The sequence below is a fragment of the Chelonoidis abingdonii genome, chromosome 17, assembly GCF_003597395.2.
Source record: "Chelonoidis abingdonii isolate Lonesome George chromosome 17, CheloAbing_2.0, whole genome shotgun sequence".
Classification (NCBI taxonomy): domain Eukaryota; kingdom Metazoa; phylum Chordata; order Testudines; family Testudinidae; genus Chelonoidis; species Chelonoidis abingdonii.
The window spans coordinates 8223960-8250105 of NC_133785.1; the positions used below are offsets into that span (position 1 = coordinate 8223960).

Here is a 26146-nt window from a genome sequence, read left to right on the forward strand (position 1 = left end):
CCTGCTGAGAGATACTCCCACCCGCCGTGCTTCAGATCCACCACAATACAAGGGCCCCCCAAATGGAACCATTTCCCCAGCCCACCCCCAGCACTCCCCTTCCCCCTCCTTCCACCACAGAGAGATAATCAGCCCCCACACCCACGCACCCCAACCCTGCCCCAGGGCAGCGCTACCAGGCGCTCTCCCCTCACTACCAGTGCCAGCCCAAAGCTCTAGTGGGGCATTGCTGCAGGGAGCAGGGTGGGGACCAGTAGGAGACGCTCTGCCTCACCATCAGTGTTAACCTCAAAGCCCAGGGTGGCACTAGGGGTTGCTGCACTGCAGGAGGAGGCTGTCACAGATCCACAGGCTCGGGGCTGCGCCCTCGGGTTTGGAACAGTCTCTTGGAGGAACCACTTCACTGTGCCAGACCCCAGGGCTCTCACTCTTCCTCCAGGGCAGGCAACAAGGCCTCCCGCCGGCTGAAACTCACCCTCTGGGGTCGGGCCCTCCTGCTTCCCCCTGAGCTCTGCCCAGCGAGTCCCGCTGAGACAGGCTCCTGGCAGGGCCTTAGCCAACCCTCAGGACTGATGCCCCTCAGCCAGCATTTCCAGTGACCCTTGAGCAGCATCACCAGGGCAGTCGGTTTATAAGTCACCTGGCGCCAGCAGAGGCAGCCCGTGGCTTAGCACAGAGGGCTGAAGGTTAAAGCACTGTCCATTCTGCTCAGCCCAGAACCCGGCCCCAGGGTCAGGCTCCGTCTGTCTGTCTGCCCGCCTTGGTCTGTTCCCAGGTGGGAGCTGCCAGCTTCCTCCAGCAGCCAGCACTTCTCCTCCAGCTCCCCCTCCAGTCCTTTCTTCTCCAGCTGGGGTCTCGGCTCACTTCCCTGCTGGAAGTTTGGATCGCTGAGTCACTGGGGCCTGGTCTCTGTCCCCTTGTTCTGGGTCGGTTACAGCTGGTTCCTGAAGGGCTCTGTTCATGCCACGCAGACAGGGAGGTGACACTTGCCCCTGTGTCCCCTAGGGCTTGTATACAATAGAAACACTACAGCTGCACCTATGCTGCTGCAGCACTTCCGAATAGACACTACCTGCATGGCGGGAGGGGTGTCCCCAGTGTAAGTAATGCACCTCCCCGAGAGGCAGGACCTAGCGCTGCCTACACCAGGGTTAGGTTGGCTTAACTATGTCTCTCAAGGGGTGATTTTTCACACTCCTGAGCGATGTACTTGGGTCAATGTAACTTTTAGTGTGACCCCCTTGCCCCCGGGTAGCCATGCAACATATAGGGAGGGGAAACTGAGGCACACATAGGCATCATAAACAATATTATGAAAATTCCCACTTCCTCTTAGGGGGTCCATAGGGGGCACTCTCCCCTGTTGTCAATACTGACCCAGTGTGGTGCTATGCTGCAGGAAGTGGGGTGGGGGCTCCTGGTACGCTCCCCTGAGGCACTCAGGAGTGAGAGGCACCTCTCCACCTCCTGCCCTTTGCATGAAGCAGGCCTGCTGTAGCTCTGCTCGCTGCACCCACCAGCTTCTGGCCATAGACAAGCTCTGACTTCCAGGTCTCCGCAGCCTTCGCCTCACTTGAGCCAGCTAGTGACAAACACACACCAGCCCCTAAGCTCCTCTGCCAGCGGGCCCTTCTGCAGCACCCAGCCCATCACTGGCCACTCACTGAAATGACCAGGTACGCCGTCTCCAGAGAGACTGCGTGTGCACAGGTCAGGATCAGGGCAGCCCAGCGCTGGAAATGACCGGCCAGGGAAGTGAGTGGTTAAGATCTGAGAGCTAGTGAGCAAAGATGATAAGACCACCAGGTGGTGGGGGAAATGGGGGATAACATGCTTCCTGGCGCCTGAACTGAACCTGAACATGCTAAAATCCTTATCTGAGCCATTTTGCACTTACAGCAGCCTCCCAGCGTCAAGAGCCCCCACAGCCAACAGCCAGCTTTCAGGAACACACAAAGCCTTCTCCCATTGACTCACCTGGAGGTGGATGAGAAAGGGGTCGCCTTCCTTCCTTGTCTAGTCCAGCACACCTTGGCGGTGTCTCTTTGACAGCATGCCCCAGAGAAGACGCTTCTTCCCCCTTGCTTGCTGTTTGGTGCACCCCGCCTCACCCCCGGTGGTTTCATTTTTCTGGTTCCCTTCACAAGCAAAGGGGGCTTCTGTTGTGTTGGCCTCACAGGGCTGCATTTACCTCAGAGACAGGCCGAGCAGAATTGACGTGCACCTGTCTGCCAGAAGAGCTGTTTGTCCACTCTGCCTTGTTACCTACTTTCCGGCATCAGTTCCGATCTGTACACAGCTCCCTGGGCAGTGTCAGTAAGAGCAAGGCCCCGAGTAGCTTCGACTTTCCCTCGATACCTTCTGGATAAGCATAGTGACAGCAGTGTGTAGGGTGCAGAGAGTTTGTCAGGCCTGATAGGAATTGTTGACACAGAGTAGTAAATCCTTAGCCAGCTGACACCAACGTTCCTCTGTGTCACAGCTGCCTCCGGCAGTCTCAGTTGGATACAGGATTCTGCTTCACTTCTTGCTCCAGCTAGATGTGCATCATTCTGTGTGACTCTGTAAATAGGGGCTGCGCCCCACCCCAGAGGTGGCTGCATCTCAGTACCAGGTAAAGGATCCCTGTATGTACAACCCCTGAGCCCTACCCCAGAGGCGGCTGCATCTCAGCACTGAGCACCATGTGGAACATCTTGTGCCAGTAGTTGGTGGGTGGTATAACCTCGTGCAGCTCCTAACCTTATTTCCCTCCCTTCACAATACCACCTCTAGCTCACTGCCATTGTGTATGTACCACATGCCAGTGCAGCACAGGTCCAGCCCACTGGGGTGCCAGGAGACACCATGGGGCAGAGGGCTCTGTCCAGCATGGACTGCAGCCAGCGGAGCTGCTCTAGAGGGCATTGGGAGTTGGGGGAGGCCTAGGTGGCCAGGCCTGGCTCTGGGAGATCCATGGAGCCGTCAGACAGCTCAGCCTCACAGTTTCTCAACGGATTCCCAGTTGGTCTCTCTCTGCTGCACAGTTAGAAGGTGCTTGTGGGGGCTAGGACTGGTGAGCCTGAGGCGCCACAGACACGGCAGCAGAAATGGCAGAGGGGTGGGAAACAGCGCTAAAGCCTGATTGGAGGGTTGGCAGTTCTAGCCCACATCTGGGAGGGGAGTTGAGCAGGGACTGGAGCCAGAATTCCTGGGTTCTAGTCCTGGCTCTGGAAGAGTGTGGGATCTGGTGGGTTAGAGTAGGGGGGCTGGGAGGCAGGACTCTTGGGTTCTTGCCCCAGCTCTGGGAAGGAAGTGGGGTCTGGTGATTAGGGACTGTCAGGATCCCTCCCCTCGCAGAGCAAGGAACCCAGGAGTCCTGGCTCCCCCCATCTGTGATTGTCGTCTCCAGGGTCTTGTCTGACTCCCCCCATCTGCCCACCGTGCACCTAGCTGTGTTCCTTTGTAGGCCCAGCAGAACACTCCACCATGAATCCGTTGTCGGTGCTGGACCTGATGGATGGGCCCTGATCACTAGGGACAGGAACAGCTGTGCAGGGGGCAGCAAATGGAGCAGTGCAGGGGGCTGGGTTATTGCGGCGAGAGCTGAAGGAGCTTTTAGAAGGTAGTGCAGGAAACGTTGTCGATCTCATGTTGGAGTCAATTCCTGTCAGTGAGATTAGTTGGGGGAGGGGGGAGATGTCTGGGAACTTGCTGCTGAGAGATGGGGGTCTGACAGTGCCAGTACGGTCCTCGGGGCAATTGAAGGGTGGGAAGCAATTGTGTGTGTGTCCTGGAATTGGTGTGTGTGTGTGCAAGTGTGTTTGCATTGGAATTGGTGTGTGGGTGTATTGCATTGGTGAGTATGTGTGCAGTTGTGCAGTTGTGATTTTGCATTAGAATGTATGGGAGGAGTTGTGTTTGTATTTGTGTTGGGGAGCTTGTGTGCCATTTGTGCATGTATGCATTGGTGCCTTTGTGGGTGTGGATGTTTGTGTTAGCCTGTGATTGTGTGTTTGCATCTGTATGCGTGCAGGTGTGTTTGTGTGTTTACATTTGTCTAGTTGCGTGTGTGTGTGGAGGGAAATCAGGTCTGAACACACACATGTCTATGTATGTAGGTATCCCAGATCTGAATGCTTGCACATGTGTGCATGTGAGCACACCTGCATGTATGCATTTATGTCCACCCTGGTGAGTGTTTCTTTGAGTGAGAGTGTGGTGATATTTGTGCCTTTGCATTTGGCCAGGATCCCTATGCGTTTGTGCTGGGTGTGCAGTTGCAGTTGGCTGTGTCTGTGCTTGTGTTTGCAATTGCCATGTGCATATGAGTTCATTCCCCATGTTTGTGAGGGGCAGATAGAGAATTGGGAGAATGGGGGACTCAGCTTAAACCAGGGCCGACTCCAGGGTTTTTGCCGCCCCAAGCAGCGGAAGAAAAAAAAAAAGCTGCAATTGTGATCTGCAGCTCTACCGCCGCCGCTTCAGTCTTTGGCGGCAAGTCCTTCGCTCCGAGAGGGAGTGAGGGACCCACCACCAAATGGCCGCCGAAGAGCCGGACGTGCCGCCTCTTTCCATTGGCTGCCCTAAGCACCTGCTGGTTGGGCTGGTGCCTGGAGCCGGCCCTGGCTGGAACCCCTCCCCCCATTATTCGTCTTTGCATTTCCCCCACCCCCTGTCCATAAGAACAGCCATATTGGGTCAGCCCAGTGGTCCATCTTGCCAAGTGTCCGGTCTTCTGACTGGCCAATGCCAGGTGCTCCAGATGGGATGGACAGAACAGGAAATCATCAAGTGATCCATCCCCTGTCGCCCATTCCCAGCTTCTGACAAACCCCAGATCAAACCGTTCCTGGGGTAACATCATCCCTCCTCAATACTTCCCACTGGATTCAGGATTCTCCTGCACTTCCTGTCCCAAACTCATACAGCATTGCTGTGTGCTGTTAAACAGACACTGCCCTAACCTAGGAGCTGTTCTCAGCTCAAGGCGAGGGATTCCCCCCTTAGCAGCCCCGGGGCCCCCCTCGAGGCAGCGAGCACAGGGCCATCCATGTGTACAGGGTGAGTATCACATGGCACCCTGGGCCTCTGCAGGGAAAGGCACTAGAGCGGTGCAGGATACTGCGCTCAGCACGATGGTGCTTAGAGAGCCTTTTGCCACATCTGTAGCAGCCTCTGGACTCCCAGCCACTCTATGGTAGGTGCTACTAATTGCACCTGAGTTGAAGTTTGTATTTTGCAAAATATTTTTCACAACCACTTGGAGGAATTTTCAGCCCAGCCCATCTTCCAAGCTGGGCCAGGAACAGACACACGCATGCCAGCTGCCTTCCACTATCAGGAGTGCTTGCGGTGTTTGTTAATTGCTAAGTGGCACCAGTTATATCCCCCCACAAACCAACTGTGGTAATAGTGTGTGAGCAGTGGCTGAGAGGGGCTGGAGCTATTTGCATAGGCTATGAGGTACGGGGCAGGGGGAGGCTGTTGGTGCTGGATGGCATCTGAGCTGGCTATGCCCAAGCTGGCTGGTGCTCTGGGGTGTCTGCACTGGTGTTGTGCCAGTTGTCTATGGGGGAGGCTCAGGCTCTAGCCTGTCCATGCCATGTCTCTCCCATCACGCTCAGGGGAGGCAGAGGGGAATGGAAGGCCTGTTTGACCCCTGAGCTCCCTGCTGAGGGAGGATTTATATTGAGGGTACCTTGGGGCTGGGCTGAGACCCAGCAAACCTCTTACTAATGGGCCACTTGCTGTGCCTGGGCTGAGGTAGAGGGCAGGGGCACTCTTTGGCCTGATCACTCCTTGAGTGAAGGAGACATGGCTGCTGCTCTGGAAGAGAGGTGGGCTGGGGGCTGTTGGGTGGGACTGAGCAGCAGTGGCAGAGCTGTGAGGGGGAGTCCGGGTCTGGAATTGCAGGAAGGAGGGCAAGACTGAAGTGCATTAGCCATATCTTCAGCTGTTCCTGGGGTCTATCCCCAGCTCTGGGAGGGGAGTGGGGCCTGGTGGGTTAGAGAGGGGGGTTTGGAGTCGGGATTCCTGGGTTCTACTGAGTAGCCTTGTCTGAGTTGTTTTCTAGGATCCCCTCTTACTAACCTTGTCTCTCTCTCTTTCTCTCTCTCCCCCCCCCCTCCCCAGCTGGCACTACATACATCTTTGGGAAGGGCGGGGCGCTTATCACCTACACCTGGCCACCCAACGACCGGCCCAGCACACGAGCTGACCGGCTGGCCGTGGGCTTCAGCACCCACCAGAAGAATGCCATCCTGGTGCGGGTGGACAGCGCCTCTGGGCTGGGGGACTATCTGCAGCTGCACATAGTAAGGAGAACCTGCACTTGGGGGGCTGCTGGCGGGGGTGCAGGGGGCCGGCAGTGGCAGGGAGAGTACTGCTCAAGGCTGCACGCTGTAACTGGAATCCATCCCCCCAAAAACCTGACCCTAGTGCTTCCTCCAGAGCCTGGGACCTCCCCTGCTGCCACCCAGCAGCTTGGACTGAGCCCCTTCTTTAATCTCCCAAAGCTGCAATCTGACCCCCCACTCAGAGGAAAATGGTTCCTCAATTGTTTGCCACCCAAACACTCAGACTCAACCCAACTCCCAAACCTCTGCTCCCAGAGGCTTGGACACAGCCCAGGCCCTGATAGCAAGTTTGGGGGGATAGTTTGTGCCGTCTCTGGAGGAGAGCGTTGGAGTTGGGAGCCCTGTGGGGGGAGGTCTGGCAGGGTAGGAGGTTCAGCTGTCCCCCCACCCCCAGCGTAACACTGGCTCAGAATATGGTTGCATCCCTTGCTGCACACTGCCCCTCTGTGCAGCTGCCCGGGTGCACGTTGTGCCCGAAGCATCAGGCACCTGCTTGGCTCTCCCAGTGTCTGGCTGGGGCCTTGTCTGCATCAGACTGGGGCAGTCACCCCCCATCCCCCACTCATGGCAAGTGCTGTGAGCGATGCCAGGGCATCTCCACACACTCCAGGGCTGGGCTCACAGTGCCCTCATCTGACTTCCTCACACTCATGCCAGTGCCCTGATGATCGCTGCCCATGGTGGGGCCCGAGGAGGCCGGTGCTCAGGGTGACCAGACGTCCTAATAACATCGAGACTGTTCCGATATTTAGTTGTTTGTCCCACGTCCCGACCATTTGTCGCAATTTAACGCACTCAGGCTTTTTTTTTTTTTGCTTCAGTGGCACCCCCACCCCACCTGTCCGCCTCCGCCCATGTGTCCTGATATTTTGTTCTTGTCATCTGGTCACCCTGCTGGAGCTAGTGCAACGACATGCCATCTGTGCCATCCTTCACCCTGGCATCGGGGCACCTCCCACACATCAGGGTGGCAAAGCAAAGTCTCTGCTGGAGGTGGGGGTTGCTGGGAGTTCCATGCTGCTTCTTTGTGGACAGCTCACCCCAGGGCAGCCCTGGGGGCCGGAGCCTCCCCTTGGCACCGTTCCCAGATCCTCCATGCCTCTGGCCAAGGCTGTGTCACTCATGGAAAAGTATGGTCTAGAGGGGAACATGGGGCGGGAGACAGGCCCATGAGTGTGATCCGGAGAATGGGGGGTAAGGGCGATACCAGGCTGGATGGGCCCAGAGGTCTGATCTATGGGGGCAGGGACCGGGGGGTACTAGGCTGGATGGGCCCAGGGGTCTGATCTGGAGGGGCAGGGACTGGGGGGTACCAGGCTAGATGGGCCCAGAGGTCTGATCTTAGGGGACAGGGACTGGGGGATACTGGGCTGGATGGGCCCAGGGATCTGATCTGGAGGGGCAGGGACTGGGGGGTACCAGACTGGATGGGCCCAGAGGTCTGATCTGGAGGGGCAGGGCCTGGGGGGTACTAGGCTGGATGGGCCCAGGGGTCTGATCTGAGGGGGGGCAGGGACTGGGGGGTACCAGTTTAGATGGACCCAGGGGTCTGATCGGGGGGGCTGGACCTGGGGGGTACTAGACTGGATGGTCCCAGGGGTCTGATCTGGGGGAGCAGGAAGGGCAGGGGATACTGGGCTGGATGGGCCCAGGGCGTTGATGGAATACATAGCACCCTCTGTTGACTCAGTCTGTGCATTGCACCATCACCAGCTGAGTTTGTTTCAGGACAGATGTTGAGAGCAGCAGCACACACGCCCCATTCTGTTCCACTGCCCACACCACGTGCTTTGCAACTGAACACACGCCCACTCTCCCGCACTGCGCACACGCCCCTACACACACATACACCACTCTGGAATAAGGAGGAGCTCCCCTCACAGCCAGTGTTTCTGCCCCGCTCTCTGCAGCATCCCCTGCAGGGAGAGGCCAGACTTGCTGCCAGTTGTTTACCCTGCCTGGGGGCAGCTGTCTCCCATTACCAATGGTGTGTGTCATGTAGGCTGCAGGCAGCTCATCGGTCGCTTTCATCCTTGTTAATATTTATGTGTTAACAGCTGTGGGTGGAAGAAGACGCTTGGTACTTACTACAATCTGGGGCGGGGGAGATGATTCTCTACCAGCATCTGTGTGTGTCAAAAGGGACCGCTATGGGGATAGATTACACATGTTAGGGATAGGGACATGGGTCTTTCCCCGCTAGGGGCCAGCGGGTCCGATTAGGCGGAGGACTGGTTCAGGGGGCATGGGGTTGTCTGTGCTAGAGGCTGCACATTGCTAGATATGTTACAGTGGCAGCAAAAGGCCCTGACTGAGGGACCAGCCCCATTGTGCTGGGCTCTGCACAGATGCATAGTGAGAGGCCGTCCGTGCCCCAGAACCCCTGGGTTCTACCCCTAGCTCTGGGAGGGAAGTGGTTACAGGGAGCACAGGACTCCTGTTCCCTGCTCTGCTGACTGCAGCTGTCTGGTGGGGGAAGGAGTGGGGAGTTGGGTGCCAGTGTTGGCACTGTATCAAGGGCACCCTTGGCTCTGCGATTGTCCCGTGGCATGCACCGGGCCCAGGCACCTCAGCTAATGCTGTGTGGCAGTGGGGAACAGCCATACTGGCTGGGGGAGTGGCCAGCGTGTCAGGAATGACTGCTCGGCCCCTGCGGGGGCTCTAGCACACTCTCCTCCCGTCGGCCTCCTCGTCACAACCCCGCCAGGCTAACACGGGCCGACAGCCTAACCTGGTGGCCGGGAGCTGCCTGTCTCATCTCACACAGCTCCTGCAGAGCTCCCTGCATCCAGGCACATGGCACTGCTGATGGAAGGAGGGAGCCAGGACACCTGGGTTCTAGCCCCAGCTCTGGGAGGGCTGTTGGGTCTAGTGGGTTAGGGGAGGGTGTGAGTCAGGACACCTGGGTTCTAGCCACAGCTCTGGGAGGGATCGGGTGTTTAGAGCAGGGAGACTCCAGGCCCTGGGGTTGGATCAGGACCAACGCCCCCTAGAGGTGAAAGGCCCATTGAGGAGCTGCTCCCCCATGCTTCACTTGTGACCTTGGCACTGTCTTCCCCCAGGGGCCGTGCATGCGCTTGCTCCCCCACCCCGGCCTGGACATATGTCACATGGCTGGGAACATGAGGTGGGCAGGTGCAGCTGGATCAACCCTCAGGGCAGCATCAAGTCAGGCTGCAAGGAGGGGCACTGCCCAACTGCCTGGCATCCAGTCCCTTAGGCTGGCATGGGAGCATGTTAGCATCCCCTCTTTGGCCCCCTCTGACTCACAACAGGTTAGCACCAGCCTCATCTCCTGTACCCCAGTCCCACCGCCACTGTGCACCGAGCAGGAGCCCCACCCCACTCCTCTCCCAACCCAGCCAGCTGCTTCGTTAGCTGCACTGGCCTGCGGGAGGATGGAAGGACAGAGATGGGCCCTTCCCTTCCAGGGGGTGCAGGCTCCACTCTGGCTTCAAGGTGTCTGGCTGGCTGGCTTGGGGTGGTGGGGAATGGACATGGGACTATTCCCCACTAGGGGGCGTCTGCTCCCATCCCTAGGCCGGAAGCCTGGCTGGCTCATGAGAGTCATGGCCTCCAGGCCCTGGGTGCCCCAGCCAGGCTGTTCACCCTGCTCTCTGCTGCACTCTAGTGGGCGGGTGGGGGGGGGTGCACCTGGTTACCAGCCTGGACCGATCCTACTTAGCCATGAGATGAGTTGATGTCTCAGCCCAGCTGGCTCCTGAGCTCAGAGCTGGCGAGGGGCGCAGCGTTCTGAATGGGCGCTGCACATGCCAGTTGTCTGCAGGCCCTGGGCACCTTGTAGGGGGATGCGAAGGCAGGTCAGTGATTGGGCTGATGGGGAGGTCATTTGCACAGCTGCCCCCCTCATGCTGCCCTTACGCCTGCAGAGGATGGGGGGCTGCATGGGGGCACCCACACCTCCCCTCCTAGATGCACCAGCCCAAACACAGTTGTGCTTTGTATGTATCAGCTGTGCCCCCAGCTGTGTGAGCAGCCCTGAGCACAAGGATGTGTGCACACCAGTGGGGCGAGGCATCTGGATGTCTCCATGCACACCTGTGCACCAGGGTTGTGTGTGGCCCTTGGCATACCTGGACAGAGGGCATATACAAGCCTGTGCACTAGCAAGCATTCCCACTAGTGCACACTCAGATGTGTGCCCAGGCACCCCCACACCCAGCCTGCTGGGCCCCGTCCTTCCCAGTGCCCCGCAACGGAGCCAGAATCCTTAATGAAGAGAAAAGTCTCTGCAAAAAGCCTGGAGTCACTTTTTAATTAATGAGAAGATCTCCCGATGAACCAGTTTCACGTTTTCGACTGCAGCAGGGGAATCTGGGGGCTTTGATAGGAGAGTCTTGCTGTGTCGCTCGCTCTGGGAATAGGGGAGATGCAAGGGGCTGCAGGAATGATGGACGTATAGGAGTAGATAGAGGGCTGGAGGGGAATGGACAGAATGGGGTGAGGGTATGGGGGAGGGATGGGTGGCTCGATGGAGGAAGGGTGGAGGAGTTCAGGAGGGAGGGATGGTGGAGGGGGGATTGATGGAGGAGGGGTGGGGGATGTGGAAGGAGATGGATGAAATGAACACTAGGTCCTCCTAATAATGCTGCAGAAAAGCCAACAAGCCCTGACCCGGAACCCATCTCCACAGCCCCCTCCCCACCTCAGTACTGAGGGCTGGGTTCATGGAATTGCACCAGTCTCACCATCTTGGCGCAAGGGTTCTGGCTTCTCTCCAGCCCCCATAGCCTGATGCTGGGTGGGTCAGGAGGCGGGAGCACCTTGCCTTGCCCAGACAGTTGGGGTCACTCACTGGCTAACCATGGGGGGAGCTGGCCTTGCAGAGCTCAGCCAGTGTCATCTTGTTGCATTGAGACTGGAGACCAGCTGTGGGGCTGGTCTAGGGCCTGGAGGGTCACGGTAACTGGTGTGCGCATGTGTTTAATACAGTAGGTTTGATCTGCACTTCTGAATGTGGGGCTGCATGTGTATAATACACAAGGGGGGTGTAGTTGCTGTGTATATAACAATCCGATAGATTGTATAAACATTTGTGTGTACCGGTCTCTGTGTGTGTGTGTAAACTGCAAATAGCTGCGGGGGGCTGTCTCTGAATGTGTGTGTAAATGCCCTGTGGATTTCATTCACACAAACTTTCTCAGTTTTGTTGTTTTCAGGGGACACAGGACTTGGAGCAGCCCCCCACCCCCTGCAGGCTGACCACCGTGTGTGTGCCAGAGTGGTCAGGTGGCGTTTCCCCAGCATGCAGCCCCCTCCTCCCCCCGCCCTGGAGGTGGCAGAAGGAGGCTTGACCTCTGAGGCCCATTTAGCTGCTGACTGAGGCTGTCGACCAAGCAAGTGTTTGCCTTGGGATTCTGTGTGGTGGAGGCTTGAGTCCTGCTAGGAGCTGGTCTGAGACCTGGCAAACTCATCTCACAAAGGGGCCCTGATCAGCAATGAAACTCATTCCCATACTATCTCTGGGAGCTCGTACTGAGTCAATGTCTCCTAGAGGGGAAAGGCCCCAGTCCCAGTCCCTCCACCCTGGGGCTGGATCAGAGCTGGTGCCCCCTAGAGGGGAACAAACCCTTTGCCTTCTCCCCTTGCCAGTGGCTGCATCTCTGCTGCTGAAGCCCCTGGCAGGTGAGGGGGTCCCGGCAGGTGAGGGGGTCCCTGCAGCTGGGCGAGGTCAGGAGGTGGCCCCTGGCGATCCCTGATCATGGTGATTAGAGCTGTCTCTGCATTACGCTGAGCACTCCAGTGCAGCCAGAGCAGCCGGAGCCCTGATTGCTCCCACTCGTCAGTCTTCCATGCTTAATTATACCCCTTAGGCTTCCGTTTGGCGGCAGGCCTCCGCCTCCGCTGCCGGAGTGATGCCAGCAACGACTGTCCCACCAGGGCGGGGCCCAGCCCCTCGCTGTTAGGGCCATGCTCCTCAGTCTCTGTACATGGAACCTCGCTGACCGAAATTTGGGCCCTGTTATGGCATCTGCTTTATTAGTAGCATTAGCGACCCGTTATGGTATGTGCTTTATTAGTAGCATTACGGTTGTGCCTGGACGCCACATTATGGAGTGAGCTTTATTAATAGCACTACAGTAGCATCTAGATGCTCCATTATGACATGTGCTTTGTTAGTAGCATTACGGTAGCATTTAGGGGCGGGCCCCAGCTGAGATGGGGGAGCCACCCTATTAGAGTGTGTGGGTAGCAACAGGAGACCCCAGCTAATAATGGGCACACAATATTGGAACCCCAGTATTAGCAGAATTATGGTAGCACCCGGATTTCCTGTCTGAGACTGGGGCCCCATTATGTGTCCATGTTGTGCGGGTGGAGGAGGGGGAGAGTTGGGGAGGGGGGGAATGTGCAGACCTGTGCAGGGGGTGGGACACATGAGGTGGGAGTTGAATGTGCAGGGCTGTGTGTGGAGGGCACACGGTGGGAATCTGAGGGGAGGGGAGGGGAGCATACAGGGCTGTGCATGGGGAGTAGGGAGTGGATGGTGATGGGAGCCAGGGAAGGGAGGGGCCCTGTAGAACTGTGCAGGGAGTAGGGAGGGCTGTGTGTGTGGATGCAATAGGAGCTGGGGGGGTGCCTGTAGGGCTGTGCACGGGGAGGCGATAGTAAGTGGGGGGGGGGCGCCTGTAGGGCTGTGCGTGGGGAGGCGATAGGAGCCAGAGGGGGCGCCTGTAGGGCTGTGTGTGGGGAGGCGATAGGAGCTGGGGGGTGCCTCTAGAGCTGTGGGTGGCGAGGTGATAGGAGGCAAGGGGGGCATCTATAGGACTGTGCAAGGACCGGCAGCACAGCTGTGTGTGGTGGTGAGCTGTGTTGTGTTGTACTGTCCCCGCCCCCCCTCCCCCGCCTTCTCCAGGCACCCCCTAGAATGTTGTATCTCTCCCCGCTCCAGTTACCACATCAGCTTCAGCTCTAGGCTGGGAGACCCTGGGGAGGGGAGCACAGGTGGAGGGAGGATGGGCACTCTGTGGTGCAAAGAGGGACAGCTCCTCCTCCCCCCTCCTCCTGCATCAGCTTCTGCCCCCGCCCCCATAATGGCCTTTCAGTGAAGTGCTGGGGTGGAATCAATGCCAGGTGGTACCTCGCAGCCAATTTCACTCTAGCAAATAGGACTCAGGGCCTGGCTTGGGCCTGTTAATACATAAATATCTCCCAGCCCGCCCTCCCACCGGCACCTCAGCACCAGGGGCCAGCTCTGGAGAACCCCAGGGCCACTAACTTTACCAGGTGGGGGCTTAAGTGAAAATATTTCCCCTCTCAGCGGAAGCTAGCTGGGGCAGCTCATCCTCAGGCTGGGCATGGAACTCTGACTGGAGAGAACCCAGCAGGCTGCAGGGAGCAAGGCTTGGGGCAAGGGGTCCTCAGTGTCAGTGCAGACCCTGGTATGGCACCCACTTCATGCCCTGCATCTCAGCGTTAGGTGAGGGATCCTTGTACAAACAGCCCCTATGCCCCACCCCAGAGGGGGCTGCATCTCAGCACCAAAGAGCCCCTGGCACTTGGGGTGGATGATAACTCCATCACTTTCCTAATGAAGCACAACATTTAGCACAAGCTCTTGCATTCAAATAACTCTGTTAACCCCATCACCTCCCCCAGCCAATCACTCTGGTTCCCAGCAGGCCCCGCACCTCGCTCCACTCTGCCCCTTTGTGCTGGAGGATATGATGGACATTGTGACCCTGGGAAGCTTAGCAGTAAATTGCAGGAGTGGAAGGGTGTTGAGATTGTCGGTGGTGCAGGTGAGCACTTCATCATCTGCTGAGGGGACCAATTTTCAAGGCCTGCCTGCCTCATTCCTTTCCCTGCCCCACAGGGGTGGGATGTTAGTAACTGGTCCTCTGCCCCCCCGGCTGGGCTCAGGACCCTTTGCATGCAGCTGTGACCAGGGGATATACACGAAATAGAATGGCTCTGGTTAGAAGCAGTGGGGTCTAGCAGATAAGTTGCAGGGCTGGAGCTCAGGATACCTGGGTTATATTTCTCACGTTGGAATGAGAGCGAGGTCTCATCGTGGTTGGAGGAGGGGACCTGGGAGTCAGGACTCCAGGTTTCTTGGAAAGCCACCAGGATGGCGGGGGAAGAAAGCCATGAACCGGTGTAGAAAGACACGAACACCACGACAAAAGGGATCTGGATTGAAGCATCAAAACTGCTCACTCCTGGAACAAAGGCGGAGAGTGAAGATTTCAAACCCCAGCTCTGCTTTCCCCCTACCTGTTCCCTGCAACAATAGAGAGACTGTCAGCTAGTTGTAAGTTATTAATTTCTAATGCCACAATTACTTCATTAGATGGGAAGGCGATGAATAGCTGGGGGTTTTGCACAGGCAAATAATTATTTGAGTCAAAATTAATTTACTAAGTGGAGCAATTCTTCACGGGAAATGTCAGGGAGGTTTGTCTCTCTCTTTTTTTTTTTTTAACTCCCAATCCTACATAATAAAGTCATCACGGGAAACACTGCTACCATGTGTCATGAGTCCCGTATGGGATTTTAACCAGTGAGGGGTTTTGTTCCCCTGCCTCAGAGCCACAGCAGGAGAGACCAGGGTGTGCAGGGGTGGAGCCAGAGAAGGAATACATAATGGGGTGGAAATGGAGGTAGGGGTAGCTGGGGATAGGACCTTGCAGTCCTGTCTCCCTTGTGTACTCAGGCCATTAGTGCCCATGTGCCAGGCTCTGGGTGGGCCAGTGCTCCCTATGCCACCATTCCCCTTCCTCCCAACCAGTAGCCCAGCCCAGGTGGTTGCTTGGGCTCCAGGCCCCGTGGATGACTCATCATGTGGGGGACGGGGACACTGATTCAGGAGACCCCTTAGTGAATGGAATGAGGCAGGGCACAGGAGTGTTTTTAGTGGTGCATGTTCACACAGGTGGGGGAGAAGGGTGCTAGGAGGCAAGGATGGGCAGATTCCCCCCATCTGCAACAGAGGAATGAGGAAGGGAGCCAAGCAGTGGACAAAAGCTGCATAGGCCCCATGGCAGATCAGTGGGGTGCTCTGGGATTAGCTGGGATGTGGCTAGCAGCCCCTGCCCCTTAATCCAAACTACTGGCACCTTCACTACAGAGTGATGAGAGCTAGGGAGGGGGTGGTGCTGGGCTGGATGGGCCTGTCACAACAGAGACCCAATCACGATTTGGGGCTGTGCAATGCCTGGCGCAATGGGGACCCAGATCACAGTTGGCACTACCATAATACAGCTAATATCCCTTATAGCTAATCCAGCCCCCCAATCCTGCCCCCTGCTCTGGGCCCAGAATCAAGCCGTGGTTCAAAGCCCAGCTCCCACCACATGGAACTGACCAGTTAAACCAGGCTCATCTCCCAAGGGCTTCTCTTTGCCTCCTGTGTCCCAGTCGGCATGGAGGCTCTCATCTTTGGGCCTGAGCGCTCTAGGGAGGAGCGACAGCCTGATCTCCCCCCACACACACACTCACGTGACCGGATGAAAAGGCTCAGCATGATGGGCCTGAATTATGCAATGATTGCCACTTCCTTTGGGTCTGGCTACAGCGGGGGTGGAAATCCAGACACCTGCAACCCAGCTGGAGGGGTAGGGGGGATCAGGCCATGGGAACCTGGTCTCTGATGGGATTGGGTGGAGGTTGAGCATGTGGAAGAGACAGGAGATTGGGAGGGGGAAGAGAGGTGGGATATAGATGAATGTGGAGTCACTGAGCTAACTCTGTAGAGCCCATTCCCTCCTCTGCCCCAGAGCTACGGCTAGGACCCAGGAGTCCTGGCTCCCAGGCCCCCTGCTCTAACCAGTTGATCACACTCTCCTGTTACAGCTGGGGATAGAATGCAGAAGTCCAGACCCCACCCCCTCTAACCCACTAAGCCCCCAGGATCTAGCAACAGAACCCAGGAGTCCTGGCTCCCAGCCCCTCTGTTCTAACCCAATAGACCATGCACCCAGAACCAGCTGTAGAATGCAAGTCACCAACTCAGCTACATTGCTGCTGCCTAATGCATCCCTACCCGCACCCCCACTACATGGTACCCCAGAGGCAGCTGCATCAGCCCTAGCGAGAGATCCCTGTAACAAATGGCCCCCACAAAGCCCCCGAAGCGGCCGCGTCTGAGCGATCTCTGTGTCTGGTTTGCATATTGCTCCAGGAGCCCTTTGGAAGCAGTAAGGGTGGAAGGAAGGTGCTAGAGAAATCCACGTCTCTTGCTCTGATGAAGATATATAGAGGCAGGCCGGCCCTGTATTTCTCTCCCTGCGTCTCTCGCTGTGCCTGCACTGTGTGCATGTGAAAGCCCAGCGCTGCTGATTGCTGCCTCTTTTTCCATCTAGGTCACCCGACACGCAGGGAATTTAAAGGGACGCTCGCAAGACAAACCCCCTGGGTTTCAGGGGGAGAAATCACTCCTTTCTTCCCCTCCCTCTCAGGCTGCCCCAGCCAAAAGACTCCTTTAAATAGTGAATTCGGCTCCTGGCTGGGCCCTGTTTGTTCCATTTGGCTGGGAGGGTTTGAGTGGGTTTGGCCTGTGGCTCCTAGCATTGGGGATTGGTAAGGCTGGGCAGGCTGTTCCGAGTGCCTGGTCGGAGCTGTATAACCCAGCCAGAGGTTCCCCCCAGGGATCCCTGCATCCAGCCTGAGGCAGCTTGAGCCAGAGCACACCTGTTAGACAAGCGTCTTAGTTTGCCCATCCAGCCGGTATCCACCCTGTTCTGGGGTGGGGTCTGTGTGTGCTCAGTCCTTCCCTGCTCCCAGGGATGACTTGGGGTGGAGTCAGTGGATTGTTAGTAAATTCCCCATCCCCTAATTGTTGCTGGGGTTCCAGTATCAATGCTCACTGGTCCGGCATCAGCTACTAAGAGAACCTCTCAGCCAAGGTGGGAGCACTGGACTCCTGGGTTCCCTCTCCAGCCTTGGGGTTAGAGCAGGGGAAGGGGGAAGAGAATCGGGATGTAGAGACCTTGCTTTGCTCTCCCTGGCGTGGCTGACACTGGTGGGGGCGCTCTGTCTCCGCTCAGTGCCTGTTTCCCTGGAACACTGCTTCTCCTCACAGCGGAGACCACGAGAGATTTCATGGCCTGAAGACCTGTTAGGAGTATCCTGTGGACCCTGGGTTGGAATCTTTCCCCCACCCCATCCAGCCCAAGCCCAGGGCTCAAAATCAGGCCTGTCCTCCAAGGAGAGGGTGAATTGTGTGCCTGGGGCTGAGCCCGCAGTGTGTGGGGGCAGCTGTCACCCCACAGCGGCTGTGTCATCGCTCACCCCCACCCCACACCCCCTCTGTGCCATTCCTGCTGCACAAAGGAGAGGCAGAGAGGAGCTTGATGAGGCCTCTGTGAGCTGCATGTTAACCAGCTCCTTGCACGCGCCTCATGCAGGGCCCTCTGCGTGGAGCCTGGAGCACAGCCATGTGTACGTGTGTGTGGGGGGGAGAACCTGGGGAGGGCGTCACGCATGTGTATGTGCATGTATACTTGGGGAGGAGAGTACATCTGTGTGTATACTTGGGGAGGGAAGTTGTGAGTGTGTGTATACCTGGGGAGGTGGGTGTGGGTGTACCCAGGGAGGGGTGTGTATACCTGGGGAGGGGTGTGTGTGTGTGTATACCTGGGGAGGGGTGTGTGGTTGTGTATGTACCCAGGGAGGGATGTGTGTGTGTATACCTGGAGAAGGGTGTGTGTGTGCACCCAGGGAGGGGTGTGTATACTTGGGGAGGGTGTGCGTGTGTATACCTGGGGAGGGGTGTGTGGGTGTGGGTGTACCCAGGGAGGGGTGTGTATACTTGAGGAGGGGTGTGTGTGTGTGTGTATACCTGGGGAGGGGTGTGTGGTTGTGTATGTACCCAGGAAGGGATGTGTGTGTGTATACCTGGGGAAGGGTGTGTGGGTGTGGGTGCGCACCCAGGGAGGGATGTGTATACTTGGGGAGGGTGTGCGTGTGTATATCTGGGGAGGGGTGTGTGGGTGGGTGTGTACCCAGGGAGGGGTGTGTATATCTGGGGAGGGGTGTGTGGGTGGGTATGTACCCAGGGATGAGTGTGCGCATTAGCTCTCCCTGCTGAATTGCTGCCGACTTCCTCAACCTTAGCAACCCTTTTCAAGCCAAACATTAACAGTTTCTGGTTGGAGGGGGAGCTTATCCCTCTCCCCCAGTCACTTGCTCCCCTGGGCTAAGTGAGGCCAGGCCCAACCAGTGCTGAGTGTGAGATGGTCAAGGCAAGGACCATGACCTACAGTGCTGCAGGGAGTGGGGCAGGGGTGCACTCCCCTCACAGTCAGTGCTGGGCCCAGTGCACCAGGGCAGCACTAGGGGGCGCTTTAGAGCAGGGAGCAGGGCAGGGGCTCTCCTCTGGCAGTCAGTGCTGAGCCCCAGACCTCAGGGCCACTCCCTGGCTGACCTGCTCGTATTAGTTCGCTAACCTTTGTTTGTGTGCACAGCACTGCCTCCTACTGGCTGGGGTCAGACCTGCCCAGTTGCTGATGGTTTATGGGCTGCTGGGACTGGGTGGCGGGAAGATTCAATAGGGCTGACCACAGTTCACCCGAGTGGCTCAGTTACACCAGTTATCCCCGAGGAAGCTTAATAAACCCTTCACACTGCAGTTGGGGCACCATTTTTCTTATGCACACTGTACAGAAATAACCCCCCTGTGCCTGCCTGTCTGTTTATCTCTGGGGTGCAGAAGTTAAGCCCTTGAGCCCAGCTGGTGCTGGGCAGGCTGGGGTGTGGATGGGGGAGCCCCCATCCCGCTTTCACTGCCAGCTGTGCCCCTTACCCCGGCCTCCAGTGTCAGTTCACATGGTACCGCTGAGCGCACTGGCGTGGCGAGAGTAACTCGAGTGCCTAACCAAGTGGTAAATGTAATTCAGCCGTCCCTGCGACAGACGGCCAGAGATGTGACGCTGCCAGTTACAATTACGTCCCACTTTCGAGAGAGTGTGGAGATGTGAATGGGAAGAAAACCTATCCCGAGTCTTGGGAGCCCTCTTGAGTTGCGAGTGCTGATAAAAGGTGAGCCCTGTAATTGTGTGGACCATGGAGGCCTGACCCGCTCGGTGTAACTGACAGTCAGGAGTGCCAGTGCGCCAGCTAGCTAGCCCTCTGCGCCAGCCGGCGTATTTTTAGATTGCTAACGGAAGAGGAGGAGGGGTTGGAAATCTCCATTCTTCCTTTATTATCATTATAAAGGTTTTATTGGCAGCCACGAGAGATTTCTGTGTTATCATCTCACCGAGCGCCTCAGCTTTTTGGAAAGGTTTGTTAAATTGGAATAATAATTAAGGGGGAGGAACCCTAACTGAGATTGGGGGTCCTGTCGTGCCGGGAGCTGCACAGACATCCCCAGCTCAGACTGGGGACCCCGCTGGGCTGGGTGCTACACAACTCCCCTCCTCCTGGCCGAGATCAGAGACCTTGTGCCAGGCACCGCACAGACCAACTGAAATCAGGCCCTGAGGTGCTGGGCACTGCACAGACATTATCCCTTCCTTCTCCCCCACCGCCAGCACCCCAAGATCCATGGAATCTGGGATAAAGCTCTCCAGAGCTGGCTTTCTCAGCATGGATTCAGCCTGGCTAAAAACACGGCTTCAGGGGGAAAAACAAACATGCATTTTTCTCATTTTGTTAGAAGATGGAGGAAAAAGAAATATAATAATGATGCAGCTTTTGTTAGTAAATGGGAAGGAGCTCTGGTGTAATGGGGGAAAGCCTATTCCCAGCTCTGAGAGGAAAGTAGGGACTAGTAGTTAGAACAGGGGAGGCGTGGGGGTCAGGATTCCTGGGTTCTATCCCAGTTCTGGGACAGGTGTGGGATCTAGTGGTTAGCACAGAGGAGGCCTGGGGGTTGGAACTCCTGGGTTCTATCCTTGGTTTGCTAGGTGCCCTCAGCACAGGATTGCACATCTCCACAGTCTGTGCCCTGTTGTAAGATTCTGAGCTGGGTCCCAGGGACGGCGCTGGGTTGTGGCTGAATGTCTGAGAAGCAGCTCAGCTCTGCTCCCAGCCATCTCCGCCCATCACTTATTAATAACCTGCCGCCAGAGGGAAACCTGTTAGTGTGGGAGCCAGGACAGATCTGTGTCTGTCCTGGGCCCACCATCACTGGGGCTGGGCACCAGCAAACGTTAGGCGGGTGGGGCAAGGAGAGGGGACAAGATGTGGGGTTGGAGAGGTGAATGGGAGAGAGATTTCCACACCTGGTGGGGGGAGGGTAGAGGGGCTCTTGGGGTGGGGAAGGGAAACGAGGGATGGGGCAGGATAGAGCTTTCTCCTGGGAGGGAGGGAGGAGTGGTCAATCCCACTGTGAATTGAGGGGGGAAGTCAATATGCCATGCCCCATCCCCGTTCTGCTCCTGTCCCCTCTGCCCAGCAGCCCTGGAAGTCTTTGGCATGGGTGCAATAATTACAGGTGCACCAATGAGTTTGGAGCCACCTGGCACCCAATCAGACTCATTAGCTTCTAATTAACAATTACCCTTTATTGCCCTTTAACGGGGAATGGGGCACATGGCCCGAGCCAGAGCAGCATCTGCAGCCTCTCGGACTCCTCTGTCCATCTGCGCCATCACTCCCCTGCCTAGCTGAGCTCCCGAAGGATCCTGAAGGTCCTGGTGCCTGGCTGGGAGTGCCTCAGCTCCAAAGGTGACATCATCTGGGGCAACCCGAGCTGGGATGGGCGGTACCGAAGGGCTGGCACTCTGGGCCAAAGGCCTGTGTTGCCCAGGACTGCCGCCCTAGCACAAGGCTGCCTCAATCCCCACCCACCCTGATGCTGGCAGCGCTCAGCCCTCCTAGATGACTCTATTACAGGTGCGCCCACTGGGTTAGCAATAAGCTGTTGATGCAGCCTGACAGCTGGATGGAGCGAGATTGATCCCGCTCAGCCGCCAGGCGGCCAACCTAGCCAAAGCCAAGAGATTGATGGAGCAAAATAGCTTCCTACCAACAAACCACCCTTGATCCTGGGCCCCATGTAGGGTGAGGGCTGTGGGTGCCGGGATTCTGATTGTACTGTGATTGCCCTACTTCCCACCCAAGAGGCAGCTGCATCTCAGCACCAGGCTCAAGAGACGAGATTTTCATTAGGGGGATGTGTGAATGTCAGTTATTAGTTTGTATTATTAGTATTTGTTTCTACATATTTTATCCCAAACTCAGATTAGTATTAATATATGTATTAGGGCAAACCCTAGAGACCATAACGGAGATCGGGGGCCCATTGTGCCGCGTGCTGCACACATTCCTCTTCCCATTCCCCAAGTGTGGGGCCCTCCCTCTGTGCCAAGCTGCACAGTGCGAGGAACAGGAGACAGAGAAATGACTATAGAGACCTGTTCAGTTATGGTTTGGAATGAGGTGAAGAGGTGGGGGAGTTGGCAGAGCAGGCTGCTCTTGCATCCATGGGGGGAGAGGCTGCAGTTCTTAGTTGAGATGATGTGAAGAAGGGGTGCAAAAAAAGGGAGTTTGAAGAGGACCCCAAACCCAACAGGGTGTATTGGGGGGACAGGAGTTAATGTCTGGGGCAGCTATGAGGGGCTGGCAAGCTGGACAGGCAGTAGGACTGGTAGTGTAGACAGAGCTGGCATCATCCCGGGCATAGGGGCCATATAATGCCCCTGACTGTTGTCATCACATGGGCAGCGTCCTAGCAATCCCAGAATGTGAAAGGGCTGCCCCAGCAACAGCAGCTGCCTGCTTTCTTCTGCATCCCTCTAGCGCAGGCCCCGCTAGGGCCACACTAGGGCATTGGGGCCAGCACTGACTGCCAGGGTAAAGAGCACCCCACTGAGCTGCCACTCCCTGCAGCACAGCGCCCCCTAGTGCCGCACTGGGGCAGTGCTGCCTGCAAGGTCCTGGGTGACCATCCCCTGCAGAGCACTGTCCTGACTCCTCCATGTCTACCCAGAATAGCCCCATGTCCCAGGCCCAGGGGCAGTAAAGCAGAAAACCACTTTGCTATTGATTTGTCCACTGAGGTTAAGTGGCTGTTGGCAGACCCAGCACACTGAGATTGGGCTGTAAAGGGCTAGTAAATGGCACCACAGGTCTTGCAAACAAATGGCACGCCCACAAGAAGCATCACATGGCTGGCCGTGCACGTCAGGCCAGGGCTCAATGGATCGTTCTCAGGGTCATCAAATATGGGCCACCCGGAACACTAGACTGGGCCCATTGTTCTGATCAGGGGCAGCAGGGAGAGGTGGGATACCAGGCTGGATGGGCCCATGGGTTTGATCCACGGTTCTGATCCACAGTGGCAGGGAGAGATACGGGGCTAGAGGGTCCTTGGTCTAACTGGGGGGGATGAAATGGGCTGGAGGAGGGTTGATCGGACTGCCTGGTAGTATGGGGAGCTGAGGGAATGTTGGGAAGCATCTCTTTCCTCACATATGTCTCTGAACAAAGCATTCGGTGTTGGCTTGGGGGCCCATCCAGGGCGTGGTGGAGCCTGCTCCAATACCCTGCTCATCATGAACAGACGAGCGAGTAGCCTGTCAGTCACTCCTGACCGACAGAGAAACAGGGGCCCAACTATAATCTTGGGGGAATTCAGGAAGATTCCTTTGATGGGGTTATCCCAGGAGTGTGGAGAACCCAACAGGAATTAGGCCCCAGTGTGGTTCACACTGTCCTTAGCCTTTTTGTGCATTGAGAAGCACTGGGAAAGACAACCTTCCTTCCCTGTTTGTTGGGAAGCAGCCAAGTCAGGGACAGGTGGGTTCATTTGGAGGTGGCATAGGTGGTGGCAGCCATTTTGTTGGCATGGCTGTTGGCAACCATCTTGGGATCACACTCCCAGTTGAGAAGGTCTTAATATTCCCAGTGCTTCCTTGCAGTAGATAGACAAGGCTAGGGGCAGCCATATGTTGGAGGTCAGGAAGGCAGTGTCTTTTATCTGGCTTGACGTGACTGGCAGCAGCCATCTTGGGATCACGCATCTTGTCAGGACAATCCTTGTCTTAATACTCCCAGTGCCTTGTTGAAAGACAGAGAGAAGAAAAGGTGAGTGGGTGCTGGATGTCCTGAGTTCCCTGAAGTGACAGTCATTTTGTTGGCCTGGGTAATGGCAGCCATTTGGGGTCATATGCTGGGTCGGGAAGGCCAAAGTCTTAATATTTCTAGTATCTTTTTGAGACACAGAGACAGAAAGACGAGATTAGTGGACAGTTCACTAAGACAGTGGCCATTTTGGTTGGTGTGAGCAGCAGCAGCCATCTTGTGGTTGTATACACAACTGGGAAGAGCCCAGTCCTCTTATTTCCAGTGTCTTCCTGAGACAGACAAAGAGACAAGATTAGATGTCAAAGTTCAGTGAAGTGGTGGCCACTTTGGTATCTTGCTTGTCAGTAGCCATCTTGAGAGACATACAGGTTGTTGGAAGGATCAAAATATTAACATTTCCAGTGGCTTCTTGACAGATAGATGGCCAGGAATAGCAGACAGTCTGCTGTCTGAGGTTGACTGAGGAGGCGGACATTTTGTTATCTTGCATAGCTTGGGTGATGATACACCTCCCCCTCTTTGAAGAGCCAACTCCTTGTTGGAAAGATCATAGTGTTATGTTTCTGGTGTCCTCCTGAGAGAAGGAAAGACAGACAGCCAAGACTAGCAGGCAGCCAGACAACACAGTTCACTGAGACAGGGTCAGCCATTTTGTTGCCTTGCTTGGTGTGGGTGGCAGCAGCCAACTTGGAGATCATACTTCTTGGTGGGAAGATCCTAATATGAGTATTTCTGGTGTTTTCTTGACAGAAAGACAGACAGGCAGGAGTAGCCAGCAGATATCAGAGTTAATTGAAATGGCAGCCATTTTCTTGTCTTGCTCAGCATGGGTGAGGCAGCTATTTTTGGACCACACTCCTTGGTGGGTAGATCTTAGTATTTCCAGTGCTTTCTTGAGATGGACAGAGGGACAAGATTAAAGGGCAACCAGTCCTCGGAAGCTACTTGGTGGCAGCCATTTTGTTGCTTCACATGGCATTGCAGCCATCTTGGGGATCACACTTCTCACTGGGAAGGTGGTAATCTTAACAGACAGACAAACGGACATAACTGGTGGGCAAGCAAACATCAGAGTGGCAGCCATTTTGTTGCCTGGTATGGCATGGCAGCCATCTTGGGGATCATATTGTTTGTTGGGAAGATCATAAAATTAATAGATAGGACCACACCAGTTGGAAGCAGACATTGGGGAAGTGGCCGTTTTGTTGCCTGGAGTGGCCTGGTGGACATTTTGGGGATCATGCTGCTCGCTGAGAAGAGCATAATTTTAACAGACAGATAAAACTAGTGGGCAAACAGAAATTGGGGTGGTGGCCATTATGTTGCCTTGTACAGTGGTGGCCATCTTTGTGTGGCTAGAGTTGCTCTTGCTGGCCTTGTGAGGTGCATTGGGCAGATGACTGTGGACAGCCGGCATACCAGAGCGGTTGTGCCCAGGCAGCGAGTGCTTTGCTCTGTCTCAGAGCTTTATTTGGTGTTCTTGGCACTCGGCTTTGTCAGTTTGTTCATTCCCCGTGTGCCCTTTGAACTTCTGATGCTGTAGCAGCTTAAATCTCCCCCGGAGTGACCCTCAGCCCCTGCAGCTTAAATCTCCCCCCGAGTGACCCTCAGCACCTTCCCCCCAGGGTCTTTCCAAATATTGCCCTAGTTCCTCCCCCCAGCCTCATCACATGACTGGATGGGGCTGCATCTCCCACCCTTTCCTCCAGTCTTCTTCCTCCCTCAGATCTTTTCCCCTCCCATTGTTCCTTCTTCTCTTCCTGCATCTCCTCTCCCCCCAGATCCCTCCCACTGTTTCTGTACCCCATCTTCCCCTCCCCACTACTATGGTGGCTGCCCAGCTCTGAGCAGGAAGCAGAGTTACATGCCAGCTGAGTAGTGGTGCCACCAGGACTAGCATCTGTGGCTGTGCAGATATTGGGCTGTTGCAGAGCTAATCAGATCTCATGCTCCTGGTCCCTGGCTAATCGCCAAGGGAAGAGGAGAGTGGTCTGGAGGAAATTCCTCAACGCTGTCCCTCACCAGCAGGGCAGTACAGCTGATCCATTACTGCTTGGGCCTTGGCTCACCTCAAGTATGAGGTACATTAGCCACAATGCAGAAATCCAGGAAAGAAAACCCAGGGGTGAGGGGAGACCGAGATGGATGGGCCCATTGGTCTGATCCAGGATGGAAGGGAGGAGGGGAGACTGGGCTGGATGGGCCCATTGGTCCGATGCAGGACGGAAGGGAGGAGGGGAGATTGGGCGAGGTGGATCCATTGGTCTGATCCGGGGCAGAAGGGAGAGGGGGAGACTGGGCTGGATGGGTCTATTGGTCTGTTCTGGGGTGGAAGGGATGGGGGGAGACCAGGATGGGTGGGCCCATTGGTCTGATCCGGGGCAGAAGGGAGAGGGGGAGACTGGGCTGGATGAGCCCATTGGTCTGTTCCAAGGTGGAAGGGAGATTGGCTGAGACCGGGCCGGGTGGGGTCATTGATCTGATTCAGAACTGTGGGAGAGGGGTGGCTAGGCTGGATGGGCACATTGGTCTGATCTGGGTTGGAAGGGAGAAGGGGGAAACGGGCTGGGTGGGCCCATTGGTCTGGTCCAGGGTGGATGGGAGAAGGGGAGACTGGGCTGGGTGGGCCCATTGGTCTGATCCAGGGTGGAAGGGAGAGGGGGAGACTGGGCTGGATGGGTCCATTGGTCTGATCCGGGGCAGAAGGGAGAGGGAGAGACTGGGCTGGATGAACCCATTGGTCTGTTCCAAGGTGGAAGGGAGATTGGCTGAGACCGGGCTGGGTGGGGCGATTGATCTGATTCAGAACTGTG

General features: G+C 56.4%; 2 protein-coding genes across 28 annotated transcripts in view; one reads left to right on the plus strand and one right to left on the minus strand.

The window, feature by feature from the left end:
• NRXN2 (neurexin 2) overlaps positions 1-26146 on the plus strand; it is a 365564-nt gene that overhangs the window by 279829 nt on the left and 59589 nt on the right. For all 27 annotated transcript variants that reach the window (XM_075073260.1, XM_032798089.2, XM_075073268.1 and 24 more), the window contains one exon: positions 6115-6296. In XM_075073260.1, the coding sequence (XP_074929361.1) occupies positions 6115-6296 (182 nt within the window). The remainder of the gene's footprint in view (positions 1-6114; positions 6297-26146) is intronic.
• Positions 1-26146, minus strand: part of SLC25A45 (solute carrier family 25 member 45) — a 386904-nt gene that overhangs the window by 260840 nt on the left and 99918 nt on the right. The window lies entirely within an intron of this gene.